This window comes from Excalfactoria chinensis, chromosome 2, assembly GCF_039878825.1.
Source record: "Excalfactoria chinensis isolate bCotChi1 chromosome 2, bCotChi1.hap2, whole genome shotgun sequence".
Lineage (NCBI taxonomy): Eukaryota > Metazoa > Chordata > Aves > Galliformes > Phasianidae > Excalfactoria > Excalfactoria chinensis.
In genome coordinates, this window is record NC_092826.1 from 22,543,369 (window position 1) to 22,570,195 (window position 26,827).

Genomic DNA, 26,827 nt, shown 5'->3' on the forward strand with positions numbered 1-26,827 from the left:
TATGGAGTTGGCTATTTTGGCAGCTAGCCCAACAGACACCCCGCAATAAGCAACTCAGCCATTCCATCAGCTGTGGTTACCCAAACCCACGTCCTTCTGCTGCCACAAAGCCCACAGCATCCCTTTCCTACACTCTTCCTTAGGCAGCTACTTGCACTGCAGAGCCAGCAGAAGCCCCTGCCCTGTCTGAAAGCCCTCGTGGTTATGGATGGAATACAGTGTCACAGGCTTGGGTCCAATCCTTGGAAATTCCTTTATTGCTCAGAGTTTTGAGATCCTGTTTAAAACATTTATAAAGTTAAAAAAACATTCAAAAACCCATTCAGTACATAAAGGACACCCTGCAGCTGCAGACTAATATAAACAGTAGAAAAAGCTGGAAATATGGTGACAAGCTGTTTCTTGAGCCCATAGGAGATCAGAGGACAGCCAAATCAGCTCAAGCATTCGCTACACAGCAAGAATGAAGAAAAGCTGCTATGAATTCCTGGAGCTTTTTTCTCCTGTAATTATCTCCTACATCACGTACAGCAGCAATGTTAGTTACACTAACATCTTAGATCAATGGCCTGGAAAGATAGAACACACAGTAGTGTGTGCACCGAGGAGAAAAAGGAGGGCAAGTGACTGAACTGTTGACAAGTTCACGTTAATTTATTACTTATCTGTAACAAGAGTTGTCTTTAGCAGTAGGTCCTTCAAACTGCAAGGCCTTCAAAGCTTTCACGTGCCCTTCTGAGCAGTGGGTAGTTAAAGGCATCTCTAAAGAAAAGTGAAAGCACAGTTCTTGCACAGGAAGGTACCAGCTGAGCAAAAGCACTGAGAACTGGGCATAGAGTGAGAACTGACATCAAGCCGTACCTTCTCTTGTGCCGTTAGCAGACTAACTAAATCAGAGCTGCAAGGCTGGGCCTACAGATGGCACAATCACACCTTCAGGGTGTTTGCAGACACTCCCTGGTTTACCAGGGTCTGATTCCTACATTTCTTACTTACTCTGACTGAAGTCAGTCATAAATCAGAACGTTCTGGAGGACGCACGTTTGAAGTGTGGTTCCATTCCCTGAAATAACTTCATGACTATGAACACACAGCTGCTGTTGTCACTGAAGTGATGCACAGTTACACTGCTGGAAAGCTGTAGTCAGCTCCCTCACCTACCTGCCACAGCCACTTTCTACATCCTTCAGTCACATCGACCCTCTGGTACATCAGCATTTCAGAGCGACCTGCAAGGTCTGGAAACCACACTTAGATGTAGTAATTAAGCATCTTCAGCAACAGTCACTCCGAGATTTAAGTCTGTATCCCTGAAAGTTTAAAACTCTGCTATGATGTGGGATCAACACAACACCTCCTTCTTCTTCATGAAGCCAAGGAACAACTGAAAAGCAGTGCTGCTTCAGCTCAGATAAGTGTGTCTGTGTTCCAGACCTGCTGGGTGCAACCAAACACATCCTTCAGCTGGAGCAAAGGAGCTGTCCCTGGTGACTGGAGCAAACACGCTGTTCCTTGATTTACATTTTTCTAGTGTTTCTGCTGGTGGAAGTCTCTGGTTGTTATTCAAAGATAAGAAACAGTTATAAAAACCAGTCAGCTTTAAAAAAGGATGGAGGCTTTTCAGAGACACAAACGGGAGGCAGACACCTCACTTCAAGGTGTTTCAAAGGCCATTCGTGATCTCCCTTAACACTCACTGTGTGGCCCTTAAATGATTATCACCTTCTCCACATTCCAAAACAACAATGAAAATAAAATGATATCAAAGTTCAAAACCAGCCAGAAGTATATGAGCATATGTTGGCACTTGTGAAAATGCATCAAAAAGACAGGAATGATTGCTTCTTGTTCACTTGTGTGGAAACTGCATAGAATTAATGCTCTGTTTGCCTGCGCATCTCACATCAGGTGAGAGAAGACCAAGACTGAGCCCAAAGTACCAATAAAAGGAATAGGGAAAGGAGAGGAAGAGAACAGAGAGGAAGGGAACGGAGAGGAAAAGATTTAAAGGATTTGTCAGAAAACTTAAGAGCTGACAACCAAACTGCCAACCCACCACGCTCAAATTACTGCCTCAGTCAGCTCTCCTGTCTTAGGAAAAGCCATTAATTTCTTTTTCACCTTACTCGAATAATAACAAAATTACGTTTCCTCCTGTCTTATTTCCATGTACTTTTCTCTTTTAAAGGCCTGCAGTTTAGTGTTCACAACTTCAAAAGTATCTGTAAAAATCCCAGAAGTAAAAATGAATACCAGACAAATATCAAAGCGATCAGTTTCTAATCCGTCCCATTATTACTGTGCACTGCAGTTCATCTGTAGGTCTGAGATGCTTTGGTCCTGGACACAACGTCCTCCATGATGTGCTCAAAGTCTGCAGTCTTCTTCATTAAATGAGAAATCTTTCATCCACCAAAGTTTTAGACGTCAAATTCTTCTGCCCAACTGTACTACGAATGAACCTAAAAATCTAACAGCAAAACCAACATATTTAAGTACAAGTACTTAAACCAGTGCGCTTCAATACCTAACACAAAATACTCCCTATAATATTTAAATCTTAAAGGAGGGAATCGGGTGTTCAGCTGCCTTTAGTGATTTTGAAACTCTTCCAGTACCATCGTCAAACATGATAAAATTAATTGTAATTAATTCTGATTGTTTTTTCCAATGAAAGCTGTTTGTCATCCCTTTGTTCATGACATGCATATGAATATTCCCGGACTATTAAACATCACATACTGTGTCCAGGGTTTCATCATGGAACTACTTAAGCTCTCATACTACCCCATAGTATTTAAGTAGAAGTCGTTTACCTCCTGTTGCAAATACGTTAGGATAGCTGCTAAAACAAAACTCTGGGAAGCCAGATCCACAATGGAGAAAAACAGGATATCGAAGATGAGCAGCGTCGACTCATTGCCGTAATACAGAACTTCACTGAAAGAGTGTCCTTCATCTACAGAGAGACAGTGGTTTTGAATGTAATGAAACACGCTTAAACCCTACCTAAAAGGAGCTTTAGAGCTTAACATGATCTTTGTTCACTTAGCAATCAGTTTCCCCAGGAATGGGTCTTTTAAACTTAAAACACCATTTTCCATAGCCAAATTATTCATCCCTTCGTTTTATAACCAGTGCCTCTCTTAAAAGGGAACACTTAAGCAAGTACAGAAAATACTCCTCTCTCTCTTTCAGCTTTCTTATTAAAATGTGTAACGAAAGTACGGTGTTGCCAATAAAACTTGCATTCAATGTTGCTTATGTTCTGCTTTTATGAAATCCTGATTTGTATCTAAACTTCTGGAGCCTGCTGCAGGGTAACACACCAAGCACAATACTCACTTCAGTGCTTGCATGATCTTTGGAACAACGGCAGTCAGAAGACTAAAAGCTGAACATTGCATGGCTTAGAGACATCTCAGTGTGCTTCTGCATATAACTCAAACATCACATACTGGATAATATTGATGGCTGAGTACACCTGAGGTCTAGAACAGGGTTTTTGGAATGACTACGTGGTGGGGAATGCCAGACAGAGGCTGCTGAGAGTTAATATTGGTTATCTTGTAACGTTCATTACTAAAGATAGTGCTTGACTGTAACAGGGAAGGAGAGCCCAGTCCTTTGATGCGTCACCTGCAACTCAGACATCGAAGACTGAGCAAAACCATCAGTCTACAGCCATGGCTCCTATCTGGCTAGAAAGCATGTGTTATATTCCTGATTACAGAGCAAGGCTTGTGATTCAAAGGAGGGATTTTGCAGCCTTGGTGTTGGAAAGGAGACAGCAGAAAATGTTCTGCTCAATAATCTAAGCTGGGGATTGGTATTATACAAGGATGGCATATTTAGGATGAGTAATGGTCATTCTGTGATATCAGTGATTTAGGTTATGGCTCTGATAAGGTTTCAAGTTTCTGAACAGTGAGACTGGAGAGTCAAGCATTTAAGGGCCTCAAAACGAGGCCCCATCATTGGTTGCTAGTCAATACTTAGTGATGTCCGTACCTATGGTTAGGGGTAGAGTAAGGGTCTTAACTAAGTTCAACAGTGTCTCCAAAAATGCATGGTATAACATAATCAATTATTTCACTACAACATCCTCACTGTGACCAATATCCTCTTTAGAGGAATTGTCTTTCTGCTCTTACAGTTGTTTCACAGGAAATCTAGTTCTCTACAAAAACATAGTGCCCAACTATTTAAATACTGTGGATCTCATTCCATTTAAAAAGTGGATAACAGATCTGGATAGCAAGTCAAGGGAACACTTCATAAACAATGGCACATCTGTACACAGTATCCTTTCAAGACGCCTACGGGAAAAAAAACACATTGCAATTAAGCGACAGATTGTAAGTAGGATTTCTCTAACCTAGAGAGCATCTTAGATACTTCCCTCACAATCATTTTAAGGTCTCTTTTGCTGTAAAGCCCAGTTTAGGTTGGAAATCCTGGAAGTAAATCTACACTGAAACACATATAAAAGTACCAATCCAAAGTCACGCATCCTTTTACCATTGTAGAAAATACTTTTCTCGATCGGTTCCATGAACTCCATGCCTAGAATCCGCTCAAGCAGCAACTTATCTTTGACAATATAATCCATTTCTTTGTGAACCTGTAAGGAAAGCAAAGATGCAACTTCTGTTTTATCATCTCAAAGAAAATGGATTCTTTCCTAAGTGGAGTACAGACACTCAGACCTCTACGAATGAAGAAAGCATTGGTCTGCCCCATGATAAAAATAAACACGTAACAAAAGAGGATTTGTCTTTTTGAAGAGCAGGGCTGCGCTGCTGCACAGTACACCAGTTTTTTATTTGAATGAAGCACTGTTTCAGTCCCCATGAAATCCTGAACAACAAGTCCTTATGGGCATACGCTTAAACAGAAACTACAGGCCTGCATTAAGTCTGTACGTACTGTAGTTTTCCTTTATATATTAATATCAATATACATACGTGATCAATAAAAGAACCGAGGAATTTGTTCATGGTGTTGTACGCCCTCGTGCTTTGTTCAAAAGTATTTGCAGATGAGTCCAAAAACCTCGCAGGGCCACGTCTCTGAAACACAACACGGCCGTGGCTTTAGTGGCAGAGTACGTATTTTAAATAACATGAACAGAACCACAATGCCTCACTTACTCTTGTCAGGGTTTCATGAATCCTGTCATACTGCAGTCTCATTTTTCTTGAAATGGAAATCTGAAATGTCTGGCCATCTGTGTTTGGTAGCAAACCTCTCTGACTGCACAGGTTTTCCTACACATTAAAGTAACCGTAAATTAACATCATTCGTGTCATACATAGGCCAAAAAAAGGAAAAGTCAAGGCTTCTAATTTATTCTCTTTCATGTAGAATCACAGAACAGCTCAGGTTGAAAAAACCTTAAAGATCATCAAGTCCAACCACAACCTAACCATAGTACCCTTACTAACAACCCTCTGCTAAATCATGTCCCTGAGCACCACATCCAAACGGCTCTTTAACACATCCAGGGATGGTGACTCAACCCCCTCCCTGGGGAGCCTATTGCAGTGCTTAACAACCCTTCCTGTGAAGTGTTTCCTGACATCCTGATATGTACATACAGTACTCGATACCTCTAAATCTTTGAATTCACTGCACTCTTGAGGCTATTACTGCAACATTTTTTTAGGACATGAAATCCTGACCCCTGCTGTCACAAAGTTATATTCATCTTCATGCCTGCATTCTACCCATTACCTTCTAAAACATCTTTTAAAGTTAATTCTGCCTTTATTCAAGCCTTCAAAATATATATATATTTATTAATTAATTTAAAAAAATAATTAGAGTAGGTGTAAAACTTTACTGCTTTTACTTACTGCTTCTCTCTTTAGGTTCATATTCATTTCCTCCATGTTGGTGTCTGCATGTCCATGCACTGAGCGGCCATGGATGTAATAACCAAAGCAGCTGTGTGACAAGATGAACACCGAAATCTAAAAGAAGTGCAGGAAGAGAAGAATACTTTCATTAGATATTACCATTTTTCCCACAGTGTAAATCAGCAAGACCAGCTCTTCTAGAACACAAAGAAGGTACGTATCAAAATATGTATGCAGCAAAACGTTTACTAACATCTTTACTGATTCATCATTGTTTAAGTAGGGATGCAGAACAGCTTCAAGTTGAGTTTATGAATGGCACGGATCGCAGGGTCAAGAACTTGAAAAATTCCACAGAAAGAAAAAATGTAAAGTTTCAAACAGAGGTACTGATTGGCTTTCATTCCGATTCTGTGATCCATCATAAATAGGCATGATTTCAGTTGAATTTCAAGGAGACTGTATGAGACAGACAACATGAAGTAATGCTTATGTATCACAAACTTAACACTCTATGCGACCCATGCACTACATGATATCTACTACAAGGTATGATTCAGTGTTTTGTTGTAGTAATGGGAGGGCAGTTGGACTAAATGATCTTGTAGGTCCTTTCCAACCTTGTGATTCTATGGTATTTTCATGGGAAAGGAAAAAACAAGGCTGAATAAAGGAATCAGTACTTATATCTTTAAAAATTTTTGGCCAAATGACTTAATACGCTCTTACTTAGTCTTCTTGTAATACTTAAAGTATCTGAACCACTGGAATTAGTTCAGACATACATGGATGTATTTGAGAAAGATGACAGCTATTCAGGCAGGACAGTCATCAACGTTTGAGGAAGAACCGGAAGATAAGAGTGGAAATGGAACATGAACATAAAAACAAAGCTGGAATGGTTGTGTCTAGAGAAAAAAAGTACTAAAATGCAAAACCAGTAGAAAAAAAATGACAAAAAATGACTCCGTGTCAAATTTCTGTCACCATTTTCCACTGCTGGATTCTCTAAGAGCACTGTAACTGATACACTTCCAGATAACAACGTAAAATTCATATCTAAAGGTACAAATTGATGTATTCCAGAACTGTTTTCAATTAGAGCTTAAGTGAAAACATATTGTAGGTTAAAGCAGTAAATTAAGGTAAAATAAATCACCTCATTTTTTTGCGATCTCTGAACAAATTACATGAATAAATATTACTTAATATTCTTATAACGATCTTATGTATTATTCTAGTCAAAACGTCCCTGTACAAATGAGAGAAAGAAATACTTACGTTGCTCACACAACACAAATCGACAAACTGGCTTAACTTATCTTCGACAAATCTTTCATAAAACACAGCAAAAAATATAATCTGAAATAAATCAACCATGTTTTATTTTATTATTCCAGCAGATTTTGCTTTATTTTCCAAATTGTAAAGCAATTCAAAGTTCAGCATCCACAATTTACAGACAGTAATCACTGCATCAGGCTCTCTGAAATAGGACAGAATCACAGACTGACATCCTTCCGCTACAAAGTAAGGCTGTAGCAACAACTTGCTTTTCATTTCAGTCTTTGTAGATGCTCTAAATTTGCTTACAACAACAAAGGAACTGAATAAATTCTTCCCTTTGACGGAATTGAAATTGCAACAAAGGAAGATTTCTCACAGATAGGCAGGTTCATTTTTATTCTAATGTTGTACCACGCTAAACAAGCTGAAAGACCAGATCAAAAAAGCAAAAATAAACCCTCAAACAACACTCCAATACTTCCAATATTTGAAGGGAGCGTATAAACAGGAGGGGGTACAACTGTTTACAAGGGTGGGTAGACATAGGACAAGGGGGAATGGCTTTAAACTGAGACAGGGGAGGTTTAGGTTGGATATTAGGAGGAAGTTTTTCACCCAGAGGGTGGTGACGCGCTGGAACAGGTTGCCCAAGGAGGTTGTGGATCCCCCATCCCTGGAGGCATTTGAGGCCAGGCTGGATGTGGCTCTGGGCAGCCTGGTCTGGTGGTTGGGAACCCTGCACATAGCAGGGGGGTTGAAACTGGATGGTCATTGTGGTCCTTTTCAACCCAGGCCATTCTATAATTCTATGAGACCCAATGCTATAGAGAGCAGTGTTGTTACCACTAGGATGGCGCAGGGATTTATTTTTGTTTCCAAGAACCAGCACAAAAAGCTGATCATTCTGTATGTGCTTCACATACCTGCAGGAAGGCAATGGCCAACCACAGCGCAGCAGACACACCAAATCTTAAAATGCGGCTCCATGGTGCTATGTAACTCTCACTGCTTCTTTTAAGACTGGGAGAAGAATCCATTAAAGCCAGGTTTGAAAATCCCACCACCTGAAGAGATAAAAAGGTCAATATAAAAACGTGAGGTAACAAATAGCATTAATTATGGCTATGTCATTTTCCTCAAAACATTTCCCTACAATAAAAAGTCAGAGAACCTCACATACGCAGCTCTACGCCTTGCGAGTACTTGCCAGAATAGAAGTATTTACTGTGTGAAGGAAACAAACCAAAATGATTTTGAAAAGCTAAAGCACAATTTGTCACGTATCCCTGAGCTGTAACTGAAGCTGTAACACTGCCTTATGTTATGACATCAGGAACAGAACTGGCACATTTTATTTCCTGCTTTAGTTAGCAGGAACAAGTTAGCAAATAAAGAACCGAGCACATATACAAATATATCAGCCTCTTAGCTGTTTGGAGTAACTCATTAGCTTAAAAACAAATAAAACCAATGGAGCTTTCTAAGGTACTTGGAGGGTTTGTTTTTTCTTCGAAGTCTTCCTTAATGAAATAGCACAGTGATGCGCACACCTGTACATAAGTATAAAAGAAGGCAGCAAAACAGCTATTTGCAAAGCAACGTGTATGCAAGACATCTTGAAAGGCATCCGCAGAGTCTGCAGGAATTAAAATGCAGACCATCGTGTTACATTTTGGTTGTGAATAATAAAAAAATAATAACTATAGCAGTAATACCTCCAGAAAAAAAAGAACCGCGAGCACTTGAAAGAGAGGGTTTATCTTCCTCACTGTCTGAATTTCATTCCATTTATTGGCTATAAAATATGTTCTCCATATGCTCACAGGTGCGGCAGCACTTTTTACATCCCCTTCACCTAAAAAGAACACACACATTAAAGCTCTGAAATTTAATGTTTCGCATCAGTATCAAAATTTAACCAAAGCTCTGTATATTAACAAGTGCAGCTGGAGTTACCTTCAACTGCTTTAAGAATTCTGCCCCTTGGTCTTTCCCAGTCAATAAAGAAAATATCTACGGTAAGTTGTGAAACCAATAATTGCAAGAACTGCAGAGCCTGTAAGAAAATAATTAAAATACAAGAAAATGAGAGAACTGGAACTCATAATAAGTAATACACTTCACTACACTTGAGACTGGTTACTAAGTTTTGATATGTAAATACAATTAAAAGTTTAGAACAGTAACTCATGTGATGCTGGCCAGAATTAAGAGAACACAGCAAAATAATAAATCCCAAGGAATCAACCCAGCATTTTCCCACAACATATTAACCAGTACTATGAACTCTGATTCGATACTCTTCTGTGCATCATGGAGACACAATACGGATCTCTAAATTCTACATGAATGTTTGAAGATGATTATTCTAATATGAGTTATAGTCGTTTTTAACCAGGGAGTCACCTCAGTTGTTCTGCATTAAAAGGAGGCACTGGCTTTCTTGATATGTTGTTAATTTATTTGAGTGTCCTTAACTTTTATCCCTGAAAGAATAACTTTCCTTAGAGTCCTTAGACATTTGTTTTCCCATTAAAGCTCCGCAAAATAAATTTCTATGGAAAAACAACACAATTCTTAGAATAATTATTTACCTCCATGCACAAATAAAATGCACTGCTCAAGCCTACTGAAAAATGCAGATGCGTATGTTAAAATGTCTTTTATGTATGAGGAAATATATTTACCTTCAAACTAAAAGCACATGCTACATACGTAACAAAAGCTTTCTCTTGAGATGGGAGCGGCAAAAGGACAGAGACAAACTGCTGAGCCTGTAATTAAGAACCGACATTGAAACAGTACAGAAGGCAAACGTAACAGTATAGAGAGGGCTTAGGACTGAACACCTTGTGCAAAAAAAAGATCAATATTTCACACACAATCGATTCAGATTCATAAATTATTTCAACTGGCTGTTAAGCAAAGTGTAAGCACAATGGAACCTAAGGAAAAGAAACGGGTGATCACAATAATTTAAGCAAGCAGAATAGAATATCATATACAAACTTGCCTCAATGGTCTGATCAGAATGGCAAAATAAGAAAAAAAAAAGAAGAAAATGAATTTTTGTGTAAAAATGAGAATAGAAAACAATGCCATATTAATAGTTATTTGTATAACACCAAAATCTGGGAAAACACTTACTTTGAAGAACACGAGCCAATAAATGCCTGTGCCCACTGTGATGATAAAGAAAACGTTGGCAAGGTCTCCGGCATAAAACAGTAAGAACTTGAAAACCGTCTGCAATTATAAAAGCACACTGTACAGGTCTGTAAAAACAGTTAAGCGACGTACGCATGTGTTTGTATAAAACAGTAAGCAGCTCACACTACAGGAACCTCTTAGCAGTGAGAAGTAGCCCCAGACAACATTTCTGTACTGCAGCCATATATTTATTGTATTTTTAGGATATGTTCTTATGTTCTACTCTTTGCTCAAAAAAGAATGACTTTGAAAACAAAGGCCACTTAACCGATCAGAATAGCTCCACTTATAAATACTTTTCCAAGCAAAGCCATTTCCTGAATGACAACATCAGAATGCAAAGAACGCAAAGAGCTACTTCCTCAAGTGATCCGAACTTAAAGTCCTAGTTCTACGCAGCTAGGCTAGAAATTATTCCAGTTACCATAAGAAACAGAATAGCTGTATCACAGGGAATGACAGCAAAGGTCTCCTTAAAGAGATGAAAATGTCCCTGCCTGGTTCACCAGCTATTCATACCTGTAAATCAATCACAGAACTGCCTGAACGCCTCTTCCAGCCTGCAGTCCTGAGGAGGGACCATAACACTGCGAGCCCACCCAACACGCCCAACGCGATCTGCAAGCGATGAAAAATTGTTTGTAGACATTTTCAAAATGAGAAAATAGAAGCAAATCATTATATTGGTGAATTAAGTGGCAATACAACTCACATCTGTCTGAATCTGAGCCTCCGACTGATTCATCTCATAATCGACTGAGAAGGAAACCTGAATATTAAGAAAGAAGAAGTAAATATCTATTGAAATGTTTAAATGCCACAACCATTGTAACCGGTGGTGGTTCACAGTTGTTAGTTGATAGGGATTCCTATCTTAGGTTACCACGTGGGTGCAACATCAATCTTCTTCTGCACACATCCTCACCTGACGTGCTACAGTACCAAGCGTAGTACCAGCATGTGTTCTCCCAGCTGTTACTGCTAACTTTACTAATGCTAACACTGGGGATGAACCTCTCCTACCTCCAGGTTGACAGCTGCACCCCATTATAATCCTTTCAATTTTGCATGCATTTTTTCCATCTGAAAGTAGCCACCACAAGTTTGATACTTTCCCCTTTACCACTGTTGATTAAAAGAAGATTTAATCTAACTACATCAACACTCAAAATCATTAAGTGAGCTCTTACATAGCTCAGACACCTTTCTCTTCCAGCTTCAGTGAAATAAAAACTGTTACACAACACCAAAATTGCTCTCTAGCTATTTACCTATTCTAAGACCTAATTCTGTGGTTAACTAAAGACATGATATTGACAGAAGAAGTCTGACTTCTGTTTTTCTATTTTTCTAATTCTCCATCCCTCCGTTCCTCTCATGCAGTTAATACAGAATGCAAGGGATGGCTCCAGCACCAGGAATTTCCAGTTGAACGTCTATCTGAACTGGATACCTGAACTGCCAAGGAACGCTGATAAGCAGAAAACATTATTAGTAGTATTTATTTGTGGCAGATTCATTATTGTGTTATATTATATTCAGTATTTTCATTTATTTATAAGCAGTGTGATCGAACAAGCAAACAAGGCATTAAGTTTCTGATTCCCCTGGCTACAGACTATTGGGTTATTTTACTTTAATTCTTAAAGATCTGTAGCAAATAATAAACATAAGCAAACAGAAAAAATAAAGGATGTTGTATAAGCATTATCAATATTTAACTTAAACTACAAGTGATCTGAACCGTGTCGTAACAACTTCCTCTTAATGCACTACTGTAAAGACAAATATTCCGTTTCTTGTCTAAATTGCTGCTTTTAGTGCACTGCACAAATTCTATATACTTGTAGTATTTCCTTTGCACTACATCTAATTTACCATTACACACCCAATTGTAAAATGCTACATACCTTGATTTAAAAAAGGCTCAAGACGAAAGGAAAAGGCTTTTAACTGCTTCATCTTAAAAGCTTTGTTTTGGTGAAAACTTGCAGCTTCAAAACTGAGCTGAACTACAGGCTGCTTAGCTTTTTACAACCCCTCCAACATGCTCAGTCAAGTAGAATTTCAACAGAACTATAAGCTTGATTAACAAAGCAGATCAATTAAGATAGCACGAGGGTCTCACCATCACACTCTGGGTATCAGGGTTTTGGACAAGCACATCTGTGTAAGCAACGGTAATGAGAGGTGGGTAGATAGTTCCTTTCTGAGTGTGGGATGCCAGACGAATGCTGCAGAAATACAAAGAGGGTACTATTGAAACATAGCAAATGCATGAGCTGCTTGGAAGGTATTGATTGCAACTTGTACTAACAGGAAAACGCCACATAAGGAGAACAACCTGATCGATAAAATATTCAATACAAACTCAGAATGGTGGCAATTCACATTTTAAAAGCAACCCAAAAGGCACATACACAAATAGATAAAAGGAAAAGCTGAGCAAGGGCGTTTGTTTGTGAGATGATGCTCGAATCAATCTTTACACACTGTTCTCAGTCTGGAAGTCAATTCCAAAAGGTGACTTTTTCAAAACATTACACGACAAGCTACTCTGTGTTTATTAAGAATTTCTGTCATCATTCTGTTTCTGAATGAAAGGGGAGAACGGTGTTGTTCTCCTAAGGTCTCCTACACAAACCTTTCCTTATCTTTCTGAAAAACACTGTATGTACATTATAGCAACCTGAGCTAATGTATTAATCTTCAGGATGTTTACCTGCATGGGTGATGACACACTGATAGTCAGCAATCTTTTTTACTATCATTTCATAATATATTGTAAAGGAGTGCTGATGAAAGATCTCAGTTGTGTTTAGAAAGTGATCTCAGAGAAATATGTTATATAAAGAAGGAAAGAAAACATTCTTTCAAAACAGATTCCACTTCAGATTAACAAGCAGTGATGACTCCAAAAAGCAGCCTTCCAGCTAAATGACTACAAGACCATTCTGGACTGTATGACAACATTTATAAGCCACAACTTGTAAAAACACTGCAAAAAGAATATGGAATATGAGATAGCAGCCTTATATAGCCAGCAATATACACATCAAAAAACAACAGAGGTGTTCTGATGACACTTCCTCATGTAAGATGATGGAATACCCATTAACTTACATTATGCATATGTAGATTGCTCCACCTTAAGTGAGAAGTAATCACAGCCACTTTGAACCCCACAAATCAGCGTTAGGTTCTCTCACTCATTCAAGAGAATAACCTACAGAAACTCTTGCTGCATCCAAGTAAACATTAGGAAAAACAGCACAGGACATAGGAAAAACAATATAACAAAACAACTTCCATTTAAGACACCACTAAATGCAGATTGCACAAGGCTGTATATTGTATGCATTTAATCACCTTATTGTTATTTGGCTAGCAACTCGAATTACTTTTGGTGGCTTTCCCAAGTCATTTTCTCTTCCACTGAGTGTATCCACCAAAAAGAAGCGACGAGTCAAAAGCCAGTTGTTCATATTGCTGCCTTTGGAAAGAAAATGACAGCCTCATAATAATGAAGAAATTGATTCAAAGCACAAACAGAATGAAATCCAATCAAAGCAGTATGTACACTTGTATTCAGGATGGAGAATTGTGTATTTTCAATTTGAACTAGTATATAGTAACACCAGATAACCTTTTTGTGAATATCACTGATTGGACCAGTATATTCAACCAAAATTTGCGCTATTCTTACCTTGATTCACATACATCTCACTGTACTGTAGGTTGAGATTTAAAACCGGCACAGCCCAAAGGTACTGCTGTCTATTGTCACCATTATATTCAATGAACAGGTCGTAAAAAATTGGGTTAGTAAAATCCAGTAAAATCTTGGCAACGGAAATCTTGCACTACAAGACAAAAACCATCAGAATACAAAAGATCACTTCAGCCATTTCATGATCTGCTCAACTTGTGGATTCTTCCCTTATAAAATTGCTGTGAAATCCGTTCTATGGTCTTTGCAAAAGACAAGGCATTCCAGTGATTGGCAAGCAATTATGATGTACTAATCATTTCCTACAAAGCTCATAGAAATGACTGCAGTTGAGCAGATAACCAGTGAGGAGAATGAAGCTCTGCTAATGTTTCTTCTGCTATTTTTCAAAAGACCAGGAAAAAATATTCTAGCAACTTTCAGACGTAGAATTAGAAACAGCACAAACACTGCAGTCATGGAATATTGTGTCTGCTTCTCTGCTCACCAGCATGAGATGTACGTTGCTACTTGATACAGCCCAGTACAGGGCCCTGGAGGTGATTAAGGGACTGGAGCACCTCTCCTATAAGGAAAGCTGAGAGCTGCTTAGCCCTGAAGTACTGATGATACGCTATGCAACTTAACTCAAATATTCAGAAAAGCATTTTCTCTCTTACTTACACTTTGTTTATAGGTTGTTCCAAATACGTAAGCTGCATTCAATTTCGTCTGGGTATCAGGACAAAGCTGAACAAAACACAATCATAATTAGGCTAATTCAATTAGGCTATTGTTTTCTGACACTAAATATTCACAGGTACCCCAAGCAGTTTATATATTCAGCAGGCTCACGAAATATACACTTCGTTGTGTTCTATTTTTAAGGATTGGAAGGCAGAAACAAGACGATTCATCCTGAGACAGGAACAAAGAAACAGCAGTCACCATCTAAACTCTGAATGTCAACTATTCTTCTGCAGCATTTAAAGCGAAGTGCACCACGAGTGACATGAAGAGCTTAGAGAAGAGGACGGATAATTCCTGATTGTTTTTGCCTGGGTTCCTCTTATTGCCTGCCTAGAGAACTGCTGAGAGAGCCTACACCACTGCTGGACTGCTAAATAAATTATACTCTTTAACTTTCCATAGCTTCCAATTTTTTGCTGTTTCTAAGAACTTTCAGGTATTTTAAACGGATACTGACCCAATGGATGATGAGTTGCTGATTTATACTCTCATTTTGGAGAGATCTTGAGCCTCAATCAAGGCTTATTTTCCCTAGTCTAACTATATTTATCTTATGAACTGTCACTACTGTAGTAATGAAACACTTGGCTTTTGTTTCAAGGCTTTGGTTAAAGGCAATCAGAACACCGCACTATCAGAAAAAAGAAAAGGCAATTAAATCAAACCTACCTGCCAAAGGCCTCCTTCCAAACTTTGCCATTTAAGAAAGTTTCCTGCTGCATCATACGAGGCTGCAATAAACTGCAGTTTCACATCCTGATGGTTAAAAAAAAGAGACAAACAAGAAAACCCTTTAGGGATTATTGGCTCATTGTTCTAGAACATTCAGCATAATGATTTATTTTTCCCCCCTTTGACTTTATACTTTTATTTTAAATATTTTACTTTTTTAATATATAATTGTCTATATATACACACACAAACACATATATATATTCTCTTTTTTACAGCCTCACTTTTTGCTTGTAGTTTTTTTTACCTCAAACTGAAAGCTTCCAAGAGAATAACTCAGTTTCCCTTGAGCGCACACACATAATTGTAGATATATCAGGCATTTGCTCAACTCAGATTCACAGTCGACACAAATTACTTACAACCTAAGAGCTACAAATCCATACTATTGTTGTACTTCTACCAGATCTACGCTTATTCAACTTCCACGTTTGGTGGTGATAATACTGAGCTTTCTTGGTGTATGAGACCCTTAGATCATGGCTTGAACCAATGACTGAGCACCTGGTGAGGGGACATGGCCAGGCCTGAGCGCACAGCTGCAAACAATAAACCCATGCAACCAGAAAGGGTGGACTCCCTAACCTCGTTTAAAGGCTGGCAGCCTTAAATGACTGTACAAAACACTTATTTAAACTTAGTGAAAAAGAATATGACTCTTAATTCTTGATTGCTGCTGAGAGGCCTCTGACCTCCTATATTTATCTCAGTGCTGGCAGGTAAAGGTGAACCTAACAGAAGTAACAAATACTGAGATATTTTGATTGACAGTGACAAAACAGCTCAATTATAACATGACTTTTTCTATTTTGCTGGAGGGGATTTAGTATATTGCTTCAGCCTCACACTTCCATTTCCTATAGATATATAGTAAGTATTTTGTTTTATAGGCCTCTATAGGATGTAGGTATTTTAAGTAAGGGAAAGACACATATAACAACTTTCTTAAGACTTACGGAAATTGAACTAAAGAATACCGAGAGTGAAGGACAATGCATAACCTCCTATTAACTTCGGAGAGGTATAAAAGGTCTAAATTCTGGTTTATCACCGCCAATCCAGAAGAATCCTGGAAACTTACTAAGGCTTGGAAACAAGCTGGCTTGTTTCCTGTGTGACACACAGTTGGTCCTGGTCAGATCACTTAGGCAAGCTTATCTTTGCATTATGAATGTGAGTGTACAAGTATGAGCAACAGAAATGTGTGTGCAAGTGAGAGTCAGTTAAATAATACTTAACTGGAGAATTTTTTTTAACAGGAATATCACTTTCTTCTTCCATACAGATCTCCCACTGCATTTTATTACACCAGCTGCCTAAAAATCATCTTTAGTGGACTTGAATCTATTACAAATTGAAAACTTTTTATGTGATGATGTCCTCTTCTTAACATCCACTTCTCTGTGTCTGTTCCCTATCACTTACCTCACTTCTTCCTTTAAAACTGAAGACTGTAGGCAGACGATTTGTCTCAAGCACTTGGGATGCTAATCCTGGTTGATCGCCATAATACAGCCATGGCAGATTATGCCTCCTGAAAAAAAATCACAGTATTTTCTCTAAAGAAACACAACATTTTAAATCAAAGAACACTTAGAATAATAAACACTGTAAACACAATTCAAGATGGAACGTAATGGAAAAGGTAACTTACCAGTATGCTATTGAATGGACAATGCCTAGCCTTGCTGTATTGGCATAAATATATTGAAATAAACTGCAGGCGTCTGTACTTGAAGAACTCAGTGAGTTCATATTCATCACACACATATTTCCAAGAGCTTGGCAAGCTGTTAGATTAGAGTACAGCTGCAGTGGAGAAACACAGGAACACAGAAAAAAAATCTATGAACTCCTTTTCGTGGGATACAAAATTTGTTATCTTTAGACATTCCTAAATCGCATCTTCACTTGACAGCAATTTCGTTTTGCCAATGCCTTATATTTTCTTTAAGTTATTCTGGTTCTACACTTTCATAGGTCTCCAAATAGCAGCATGAAATCAATGTTTTCTCTTTGTTTTGGGAGGGGAAGAAGGAAGGGGGAAAGAGGGAGGGGGTTTGGTTGCATTATCCAGATGGTATGATGAAAAAAAAAATAAACTAAAAAATCAAAATCTGTATTTGAAAAACGTGGTTTTATTATGGCTGCATGCTTCATAAACATCCTCTTTTTAGCTTAGTACTTATTGTAGTCTGCTGTTTTTAAACCTTGTATTTACATGATTGTTCAGTTTTGGCCAACAAACTGCTGCCACATGATGGGCAGAAGTGATTCCTGGCAGCTGTACACAGGTGCCAATTACAGCACTAGTATTAACTCGCCATTGCCTACTGCCTTTGCATGGGGGCAGATCAGCAGCTGCACAAACATTCAGGCAGAACCTTCGAAGAGCTCAGCAGGCTGAAGGAGGATAAACTTACTTAAGGGATGAGAACAGAGTCAGTTGGTGAGGATGAAGGGAATGAGGAGAAAGATACATCTCAAAGCAGTGTGTGTGAAAATAAGGGGAAAAAGTGGGACATTAAAAGTTATAGCTCGGTTGAGAGGGAAGGAATATGGCAAAGCAGGTGTGTGGTAAGAGCTGGTAAATGAGACAGGCTTATCCCCTTCACAACTGCATAATTCTGTTGCTGAAGCCACTCTTTCCAGTTACTACCACCCAGAGCAACATACAGGTAAATAAATTAACACATAAATCACAGCAGAAATAAAATGGAAAGTTCAGTGTTTATCCTCCATCACGAAACAGAATTATCAACTGAAAGCCATTGAAGACAAAGACCAGCTGACAATTTTTGAGGGGTCCCTTCCCCAATATAATCAATACATTGCAGAACTTTAACTCTATTCACCCTGTGAAGATTTCAGCCACAGAGACTTGCATTACCATTGATTAGAGCTTAATAGACTTTCTAAGCATTCTGTATATATATTTCTCTTATCTACTGTCTTCTCAAAATAAGGTTATTTAAAACAAGCAAGCCAACTTCCACAAACTAAAGCCCCGTTTTAGAGGGGCTTTTATGCAGAGTACTTGCTCTGTATAAAAAAGCAAACTGCAAACATTAATGAAACTCACCCAGCAGGCAGAGGCTGAGGCTTGCAGGTTTTTCAGAAACCAAGCCGATGTCAGCGTTATACCCTGCAAGTAAGGAACGGCTTCACTGTCTTTGTTCAGAACAATTAACACACAACAGTCTGGGAAACAGTCAAACAGAAGATGCTTCTTATTTTTTTTATAAGAGCTTTCTGACCTTTGTAAATCTCTAAATCGAACCAGCTCTCTTCTAAACTCAACCACCAAAACAAAATAATTTGTTTTACTCCACTAAGTTAGGCAAAATACACATAATAGGAGTGGAAACACTGAGGTTTTGATAACAGATTCTGTGACAAAGGAGCCCACTTTACTGCACAAGGAAGTACTAATAATTTCAAGAGTAAAGGAGTTGACTGAATAGTAAATTTAACTTGGAACCACATTTGCCAAATCATTATTTCACCACTTGCATTTTACAGCTAGATTTGAACCAAACTCTTGAAATCTTCTGCATGTTTTTGTTATACAAGGGTGCTCAAAATCAGAGTCCAACGCCCCTACTAAAGCAGGTTCCCTACAGGAGATCGCACAGGCAGGAGTTGAGACTGAGATGAATGAAGAAAGGATGAGATGTGCTTGCAAAATAAGATAAGACTGATGAATGGAAGCTGAGGAGAACTATTTGAACAAATTTATCTTGTGGATATATGGCAAGGAGATGCTAACTTAATACCTGCTTATATATCTTGTGTGCCTGACAGGACACAAAGATAGCTCTAGTTGGGCAAAACAGCCAACTCTGAATCCAGATTATAAAGTTTGTAAAAACACAGGAAATGAAGGGGGGTGTCTATTGGGCAGATGAACACGTGGTAGGTGAACTGTGAAAAATGTGAACCCTGAGTAATTTAGCCAATGGGGTTAGGGGGAGAGCTCACTATAGCATCGGGGTATTGTAGTAAGAAGAGGCTGGGCCTCTGATGGACTGATAGATCCTACCCAGAAATGCCCTCAGTAGACTCTCCCTTTATTCAAATAAAGAAAGCTGAAGACTCCTCTGTCTCTTTTTGGGATAACTGAGCAAGCCTGTTGGAACAGAAATCTTCCCAACAAGATGGGCCTCAAATATTTCCAGAGAAGGAGATTACACAGCCTCTCTGGGAAGCCTGATCCAGTGCTCTGTCACTCTCACAGTAAAGAATTTCTTCCTCATGTTAGTATGGAACTTCCTGTGCTTCAGTAAGCTTTCTGCCTGTTGTCCCTTGTTCTGTTGCTGCATGCCACCAAAGCCAGAGAATCATACAATCTCAAGGTTGGAAAGGACCTACAAGGACATCCAGTCCAACCATCTTCCCATTACTGTTGCTACCACAAGCCACTAAACCAATCTCGTAGCTCCTCATCCAGATGCCTCTTGAACACTGCCAGGGATAGTGACTCCACCACCTCCCTGGGCAGCCATTCCAGTGCCTGACCACTCTCTGAGAGAAAAAGTTCCTTCTTATGTCTAGTCTAAATCTCTTCTGGTACAACTTGGAGCCATTTCCTCAGGTCCTGTTTGTTGCCTGGGAGAAGAGGCCAAATACAATAAGAAAAGGCCAAATACAATAGGAAAAGGCCAATATACAATAATATAATACAAGTCCACATACAATAAATACAACAGACCACGTACAACAACTTATTTTGATACCGAACTCATATAAATTACCTCAATTTTTCAGCTTTCAAGATGCTCTTAAACCTATCCTAACAGAGCAATGCTTGCCAGATCTACATAACTACTCCACTCTCTATGCTGATGCAGATTACCTCACAATTGCTGCGACTGGACAGCAAACCACCACCTTTGTTTTCCAGGAAGAGAATTTAAAAGACTTGCTGGATTCAGCCTGAAAATGCTTGAGTATAAAAATACTTACTACCTGTCCAAATCGAACAGTTGCAATTCCCTTTGGAGGTAAGCTTTCACGAGCACTGAAACATAAACCTCCACTCTGAAAAAGAAATAAAATTTAAAAATGGAAATGTTTGTATTCTTCAACACAACGCTTCATTTTTCTGGACTTCAATGCAATTAGCATTCCTCTACTTACTAAAATATTTGGGCTGCTGCAGTCACACGACTTGCTTACATTGATGAATGTTTGTTCACATCTTACACACCTAAGGATTGCAAACATGAAGAAAAGACTTAAAATGCAGTTAAGTGTGATATTAAGTACTTAATGAAAGCTGATTACACGGGATGTCTTTTAGAGAGGTAAGGCCTAATGACACCATGAGCATCTTCAACAATTCCAACCGAAATCCAGAACTCATTATCAGTTTGTTTCTACCATCAGTAAGAAGCAAAGAAATGATAGAGTTAGTTATCAAAATTCTGCCTGTGCTTCCAGTTCAAAGTTTGCTTCTAGTCACGCTGAAGTAAAATAAAAAACAGTCAACAAAAAAAAGCCCACAAAAGTAAAACACATAAAAAAGCAAAAGAACAATGCTGGTCAGGTAAGGATTTTATTGAACACAATGCATATTAAGTTTGATATTGGCTTGAGAAATTCCAACTCACTGCTTTTAAAACTGTCAGTAAGCTCTATGGACATACACAGTAGAAGCAAGAGAGAGCATTTCTATTATCCAGAAATGTTTATATCCCACGGATAAAGATTTTATCTCAAAAATATTCCATTTAAACAGAAGAGGACTGTAGTAATATGCATTTAGTAACATGCGATGACAACATGGCGACTACAAAATGGCGACGTGCGGGTTGCACAACCAGCCGCGTGGCTTGGAGATAATCCAGAGAAGAACAAATAAGGGAGAAAACAGTGACCACGCAAAGCCATTGGACAGCCGTCGCCATTACGTGGGCAGCCGGGATTGGATAAGGATGTAATCTTAGAGACTATATAACGTTTATGTTGCTTACAATAAACGCCATTTGCTGTTCACCACATTGGTGTTCACCTCAGTGAATGGACAGGCCGATGTGTCTCCAAGGGTGACGCACAACTCGTTACAACAGAGGACACTTCCAAATTTATCAGTACAAAAGGAAGAATACTTACCTACTTCCTAACACATCTGATGTGGAGAACGATGGCATGCTCCCATTGCAAACTATGCACAACGCTGCGTTTAGCAAAATGCCATCAACACTTCTTTCCACTGAGTTGAAAAGAAAAGCAGCTGTGATACAACAGCAGGATGCACAGTACATCATGCAGCTTAAAAAAAGTGCTAATAATGAAACCATCAATGCAAAGATCTGAAACAGATGCAAAGATTTTATGTCCTCCAAATTAAAAGCATAACCTGCACGATACATCCACTGTAAATGCATTTTCACATTTATTTATGTTGGGCTGATGGTTGGACTTGATGATCTTAGAGGTCTTTTCCAACCTTAATAATTCCATGACTCTCTATATGTATGTGTACGAATGTGTTGTTTACACAGTGCACACACAGCGCTGTAATCATGAGAAATGAAGTATTTCATGTACTGCTGCTTTGCTATTTCAAACCAAAGAGGCTCAGAACAGACATATTTTTTCATGTGATATTAATATTTCCAGAGGTTCCTAAAAAAATTAAAGTTAGTCATCCTGTAAAGGGCGACTCACCAGAGCACTATGTAAGAAATTAAACCAAACTGGACATTAAGTACTTAATCAAAGAATTACAGACATGTGAAAAGCCTTTTCTATCCTGTGTCTTTGCAAATGAGGAAAATTAGAGCTCTCGGGAACTTTTTTAACATCCTTTAATAAAGTCATTCTTTGCTCCTTGTTTTTTTTTTTAACTATGCAAGACTAGCAAAAATATATTTAATACAGAAACCAAAATCAAATATCAAACACTTAAAACAAGCAATAATATCTCATAGCTTGTATATGTTTCTTACCTAATATTTCATTACTGAGACATTTACATTTTCCTTCAGAAGTCAGGCCCTTAGGGCAAGTAATACAATTCCATCCATCTTGAGTAACCCCACTCTAAAATGAAACATAAAGCTATTAAAGTTTTCAAAAGCAGTCATCAGATATCTGTGAAGAATGACTGATCCAGATGTTATTTACTAGAAAATGTGTTCAGATATAACAACATCATTCCTATGCAAAGATAGACCAAAAAAGAAAAGGGCTTTTAAGTTTTTTTGAAACATTTCTTAACACCTGTAGTGAAGACAGGAGTTCACTGAACATGCTAGATTTAAAAAAGATATGGAGTATCTTTATCTTATATATATGTACGCATATATATAAAAGCAATAAAAATACCAATGCATAAAGTCATATTTACATATACAGAAATAATGGACATGGAGAAGTCTTAGAGTTGATCAGCTCTAGTAACTGCATGCATGTATCTGAACAGTTCGCATGCACGCTTCTGTTGTATTATAGAGTAAGAGCACCACAGATCAAAAACAATGGGGGAAGTGAAGATAAACAATCATCCTTGGGGGATACAGATGTATCACCCTTCTTCACTGCCATGGGATCAGAGAATATTACCACCAGTACAAGTGGAACAACCAAAATAACAATAGATATTTGCCAAGGACTTTGTCTAGCGAAACAAGATGAAATGCAGAAGAAAATTGCTTGCATTACCAAGTTAGCTCCTAAACTTATGCTATTTAAGCTTGTTTCTTGAGTTTTTCTACAGCTATTGGAAGGAAACTTTTCTAGAATCATAGAGCAGTTTGGAACTTGATGACCTTAAAGGTCTTTTCCAACCCCCTGCCATAGGCAGGGACACCTCCCTCTACAGCAGGCTGCTCACAGTCCCATCCAGCCTGGCCATGAACACCTCCAGGGAGGGGACATCCACAGTCTCACTGGTCAACCTGTTCCATCACCATCCTCACAATAAAGAATTTCTTCCTGATATCTAGTCTAAATCTACTCTCTTCCAGTTTAAAGCCATTTCTCCTCATTCTGTAACTACCTGCCCTTATAAAAAGTCCCTCCTCAGCTTTCCTGTAGGACCCTTCTGGTACTGGAAGGCCACTATAAAGTCCCCCTAGAGCCTTCTCCAGGCCGAAGAGCCCTAGCTCTCTCAGCCTGCTCCCGTAGGGGAGGTATTCCAGCCTTCTGATAATATTTATGCCCCTCTTCTGGATCTGCTCCAACAGCTCCAAGTCCTTCTTGTGTTGGGGGCTCCAGAACCGGACACAATACTCCAGGTGCGGTCTCACAAGAGCAGAGTAGAGGGGTAGAATCACCCCTCTTGACCTGCTGGTCACATTTCTCCTGGCGCAACTAGGATTTAGTTGGCCTTCTGGGCTGCAAGTGCACATTGCAGGCTCATGTTGAATCTTTCATCAACTGACGCCCCCAAATCCTTCTCCTCAAGGCCATCTCAAGCCATTCTCTGCCCAGCGTGTATCTGTGCTTGGGATTGCCTTGACTCAGGTGCAGGACCTTGCACTTGGCCTTGTTGAACTTCATGAGGTTGGTATGGGCCCACCTCTCAAGCCTTTTGCGGTCCCTCAGGATAACATTCCTTCCCTCTAGCGTGTCAACTGCACCACTCAGCTTGGTGTCATTCCAGAAGAATTTTTTTCCCCTGGAGAAATATTATTTCTCTGTTTACAGTAGAGGGAGGTGCCTCCAGCTATATGCTTTGAATATGACACTGAATTATGCTTTAATTTGTCAAGACAGGCAGAAAGAACTGAGCAAACTAGAAGGTACATAGGTATAATTACAGGAACAAAAAAGCAGCAGCTCATTTCAAAGTATCACGGAGTAGGAAGGTACAGCCTGAATATGACAATCTATATCAGAACTTATATAAATAAGACACTTATGAGCTACAATTCTTCTTTAGCATTATATAAAAGAGTGGTTGGTGTCTGCGCAAGGGTAATATAACATGAAACAGAACACAGCAGCTCTGGAAGGAAACAGAACATTTTAAATCCTCTTTCTTTGACAGTGGAGTCAAATTTAGAATGAAAAGATGCCTCTGCAATAATATATCATTCTAAAGAGAAATATCTTACGGATAACCATGGTTTTAAAGTCAAAAATTCCCAAGACTATTTCTCAAAATGATTTTAAATGAAAAACATCTCGCAGTCAGATGGAAATTTAATATCAGTATTATGGCAAAGTATGAAAAGTTCAGCACTCACCATGTGATCTGGGCATTTTTCACAAATAACAGAGGACCCACCGCTATTAGAAACCATCCGATATCCTGGCAGACACACACATGAACTACCTGAAAACAAAAACAAGCTTTTAATCTATATCAAATTGATTTTTATGCCGCAGAATAATAAGAACAATTGTGTTGTTTTTTTCCCTAAAGAATCATTATAGTTTTTCAGATGTACACATAAAACACATTAGTAAAATATGAAAAATACTGGTTTTTGTTTGTTTGTTTTTAATATTTATGTCATTATTTCTGGGGATAGGTTTTGGGAGAATGTTACAGGGTTGAATGATACACGAAGGGGTTGAGGGAGAACACATAAAACTTGTGTTCTAGTGTTTTTTCTCCAGCTCTATCAATTGGTTTAATAATGCCACAGTGTCATCCTTAGCCCACTCTCTACATCGTCACCAGCATTATATATCTGAATTCAGTTTTTATCCTTTGAATGAAAAGGAGGCTGAGGGGAGACCTTATTGTTCTCTTCCAATACCTGAAAGGTGCTTACAGCAAGAGTGAGGTTGGTCTCTTCTCACTGTTCACAGGTGACAGGATGAGGGGAAATGGCCTCAAGTTGCGCCAGGGAAGGTTTAGGTTGGATATCAGGAAAACCTTCTTTACAGAAAGGGTTATTAAGCACTGGCATAGGCTCCCTAGGGGAGGTGGTTGAGTCACCATCCCTGTATGTGTTTAAAAACCATTTGGATGTGGTGCTCAGGGACATGATTTAGCAGAGGGTTGTTAGTAAGGGTACTATGGTTACATTGCAGTTGGACTGAATGATCCTTAAGGTCTTTTCCAACCTGAGCAATTCTATGTTTATCTGCAAAAGTTCATCAAAATAGAAAAGCAATATTAAACACTTAAAAATTTCCATGAGAACTAAAATTTATCTTGAAATTTCAATGAGTAACATTGAAATTCATGTGAACACTACTTTCACAGTGCCTGCTAGCACTTCATACCTTTTTTTTTCATAAACTTTTCAGCCTCTCTATCATGGACTTATCTCCATATGTTTAAGCACGTGCTACAAAATAAAACTGATTCTAATTGCTAATGAACCGTGTTTATTATTACATAAACTCCTAAATTTGGGCACATAAAAATCACGTACAACAATGTGAAATGCTCCATAACGTTCAAGCACCACTAGCATCCTTACCGGCCCAGTTTTACAGAACCAGCATTGGTCAAATGGCCGACTGTCCTGCCAGACATTCAGACGGGACATAAGGAGGCCATTTCTCACTCAGGGGGCGGTGAGGCGCTGGCACAGTTGCCCACAGAGCTGTGGGTGCCCCATTCCTGGTGGCGCTGAGGTTGAGGGGGTGCCCTGGGCAGCCCGAGTCACTGGGTTGTGTCCCTTCCCACGGCAGGGGTCTGGTGCTGGGTGGGCTTTAAGGTCCCTTCCAACCCAAGCCGCTCTGCGCTTTGGTTCCGTACGCTACCCCACAACCAACACTCGCGCCTGCCCCGCGCAGCGCCGCCCCGGCCCTCTCACCGTCGGCGCTCCGCATCTGGTGCGCCCCGCAGGGCCCGCAGGACAGCTGCGAGATGTCGAAGTACCGCTCATCGCCGCAGTCACCGGGACGCTGCAGGGGCAGCGAGAAGCCGCGGACGGACGGCGATATCCAGAGCAGCAGCAGCAGCGGCGCGGCGGCGGTCGCCATGGCTACGGGCGGCCTCCAGCACTACCCGCCCACGGCTGCCTCCTACGGCGGCCGCGAGGGACGGCGCGGGGCGGGAACGCGTGACGGGGTGGGCGGGGGGCGGCGAGAGGAAGCGCTGCTGGGTTACCGCCGTAACGGACGGCCGACGGTTCACTTTCTGGTACCTCACCTCTAAAGCGGTTATATATATAGTAATAATAGAGTCATAGAACGGCCTGGGTTGAAAAGGACCACAGTGATCATCTGTTTCAACCCCCTGCTATGTGCAGGGCCGCCAACCACCAGACCAGGCTGCCCAGAGCCACATCCAGCCTGGCCTTGAATGCCTGCAGGGATGGGGCATCCACAGCCTCCTTGGGCAACCTGTTCCAGTGCATCACCA

At 39.6% G+C, this 26,827-nt stretch overlaps 1 protein-coding gene across 1 annotated transcript; it reads right to left on the minus strand.

The window, feature by feature from the left end:
* Positions 1-234: 234 nt before the first annotated feature.
* Positions 235-26,544, minus strand: TMEM67 (transmembrane protein 67). Its single transcript, XM_072329883.1, has 28 exons — positions 26,277-26,544; positions 24,747-24,835; positions 22,503-22,596; positions 21,664-21,763; positions 20,689-20,758; positions 20,515-20,589; positions 18,632-18,694; positions 17,204-17,358; positions 16,975-17,083; positions 15,487-15,573; positions 14,752-14,817; positions 14,065-14,221; positions 13,728-13,851; positions 12,487-12,592; positions 11,071-11,127; positions 10,878-10,976; positions 10,296-10,394; positions 9,836-9,922; positions 9,105-9,204; positions 8,864-9,003; positions 8,072-8,212; positions 7,143-7,223; positions 5,859-5,975; positions 5,154-5,270; positions 4,968-5,072; positions 4,522-4,624; positions 2,817-2,959; positions 235-2,470 (listed from the first exon to the last, which is right to left on the minus strand). The coding sequence occupies exons 1-28, from the start codon at positions 26,443-26,445 to the stop codon at positions 2,390-2,392; spliced, it is 2,934 nt and encodes a 977-aa protein (XP_072185984.1). The 5' UTR covers positions 26,446-26,544; the 3' UTR covers positions 235-2,389.
* Positions 26,545-26,827: the final 283 nt, after the last annotated feature.

What these genes read in the sequence shown, in the direction of transcription:
- TMEM67 (XM_072329883.1), bottom strand. Translation starts at nt 26,445, where the DNA reads ATGGCGACCGCCGCCGCGCCGCTGCTGCTGCTGCTCTGGATATCGCCG. An exon ending in TCTCAGTAATGAAATATTAG is followed by an intron (nt 21,764 to 22,502) that starts GTAAGAAACATA and finishes TTTTCAACTCAG; the next exon opens with TGGAAAGAAGTGTTGATGGC. An exon ending in GCTAGCCAAATAACAATAAG is followed by an intron (nt 12,593 to 13,727) that starts GTGATTAAATGC and finishes GTATTTCTGCAG; the next exon opens with CATTCGTCTGGCATCCCACA.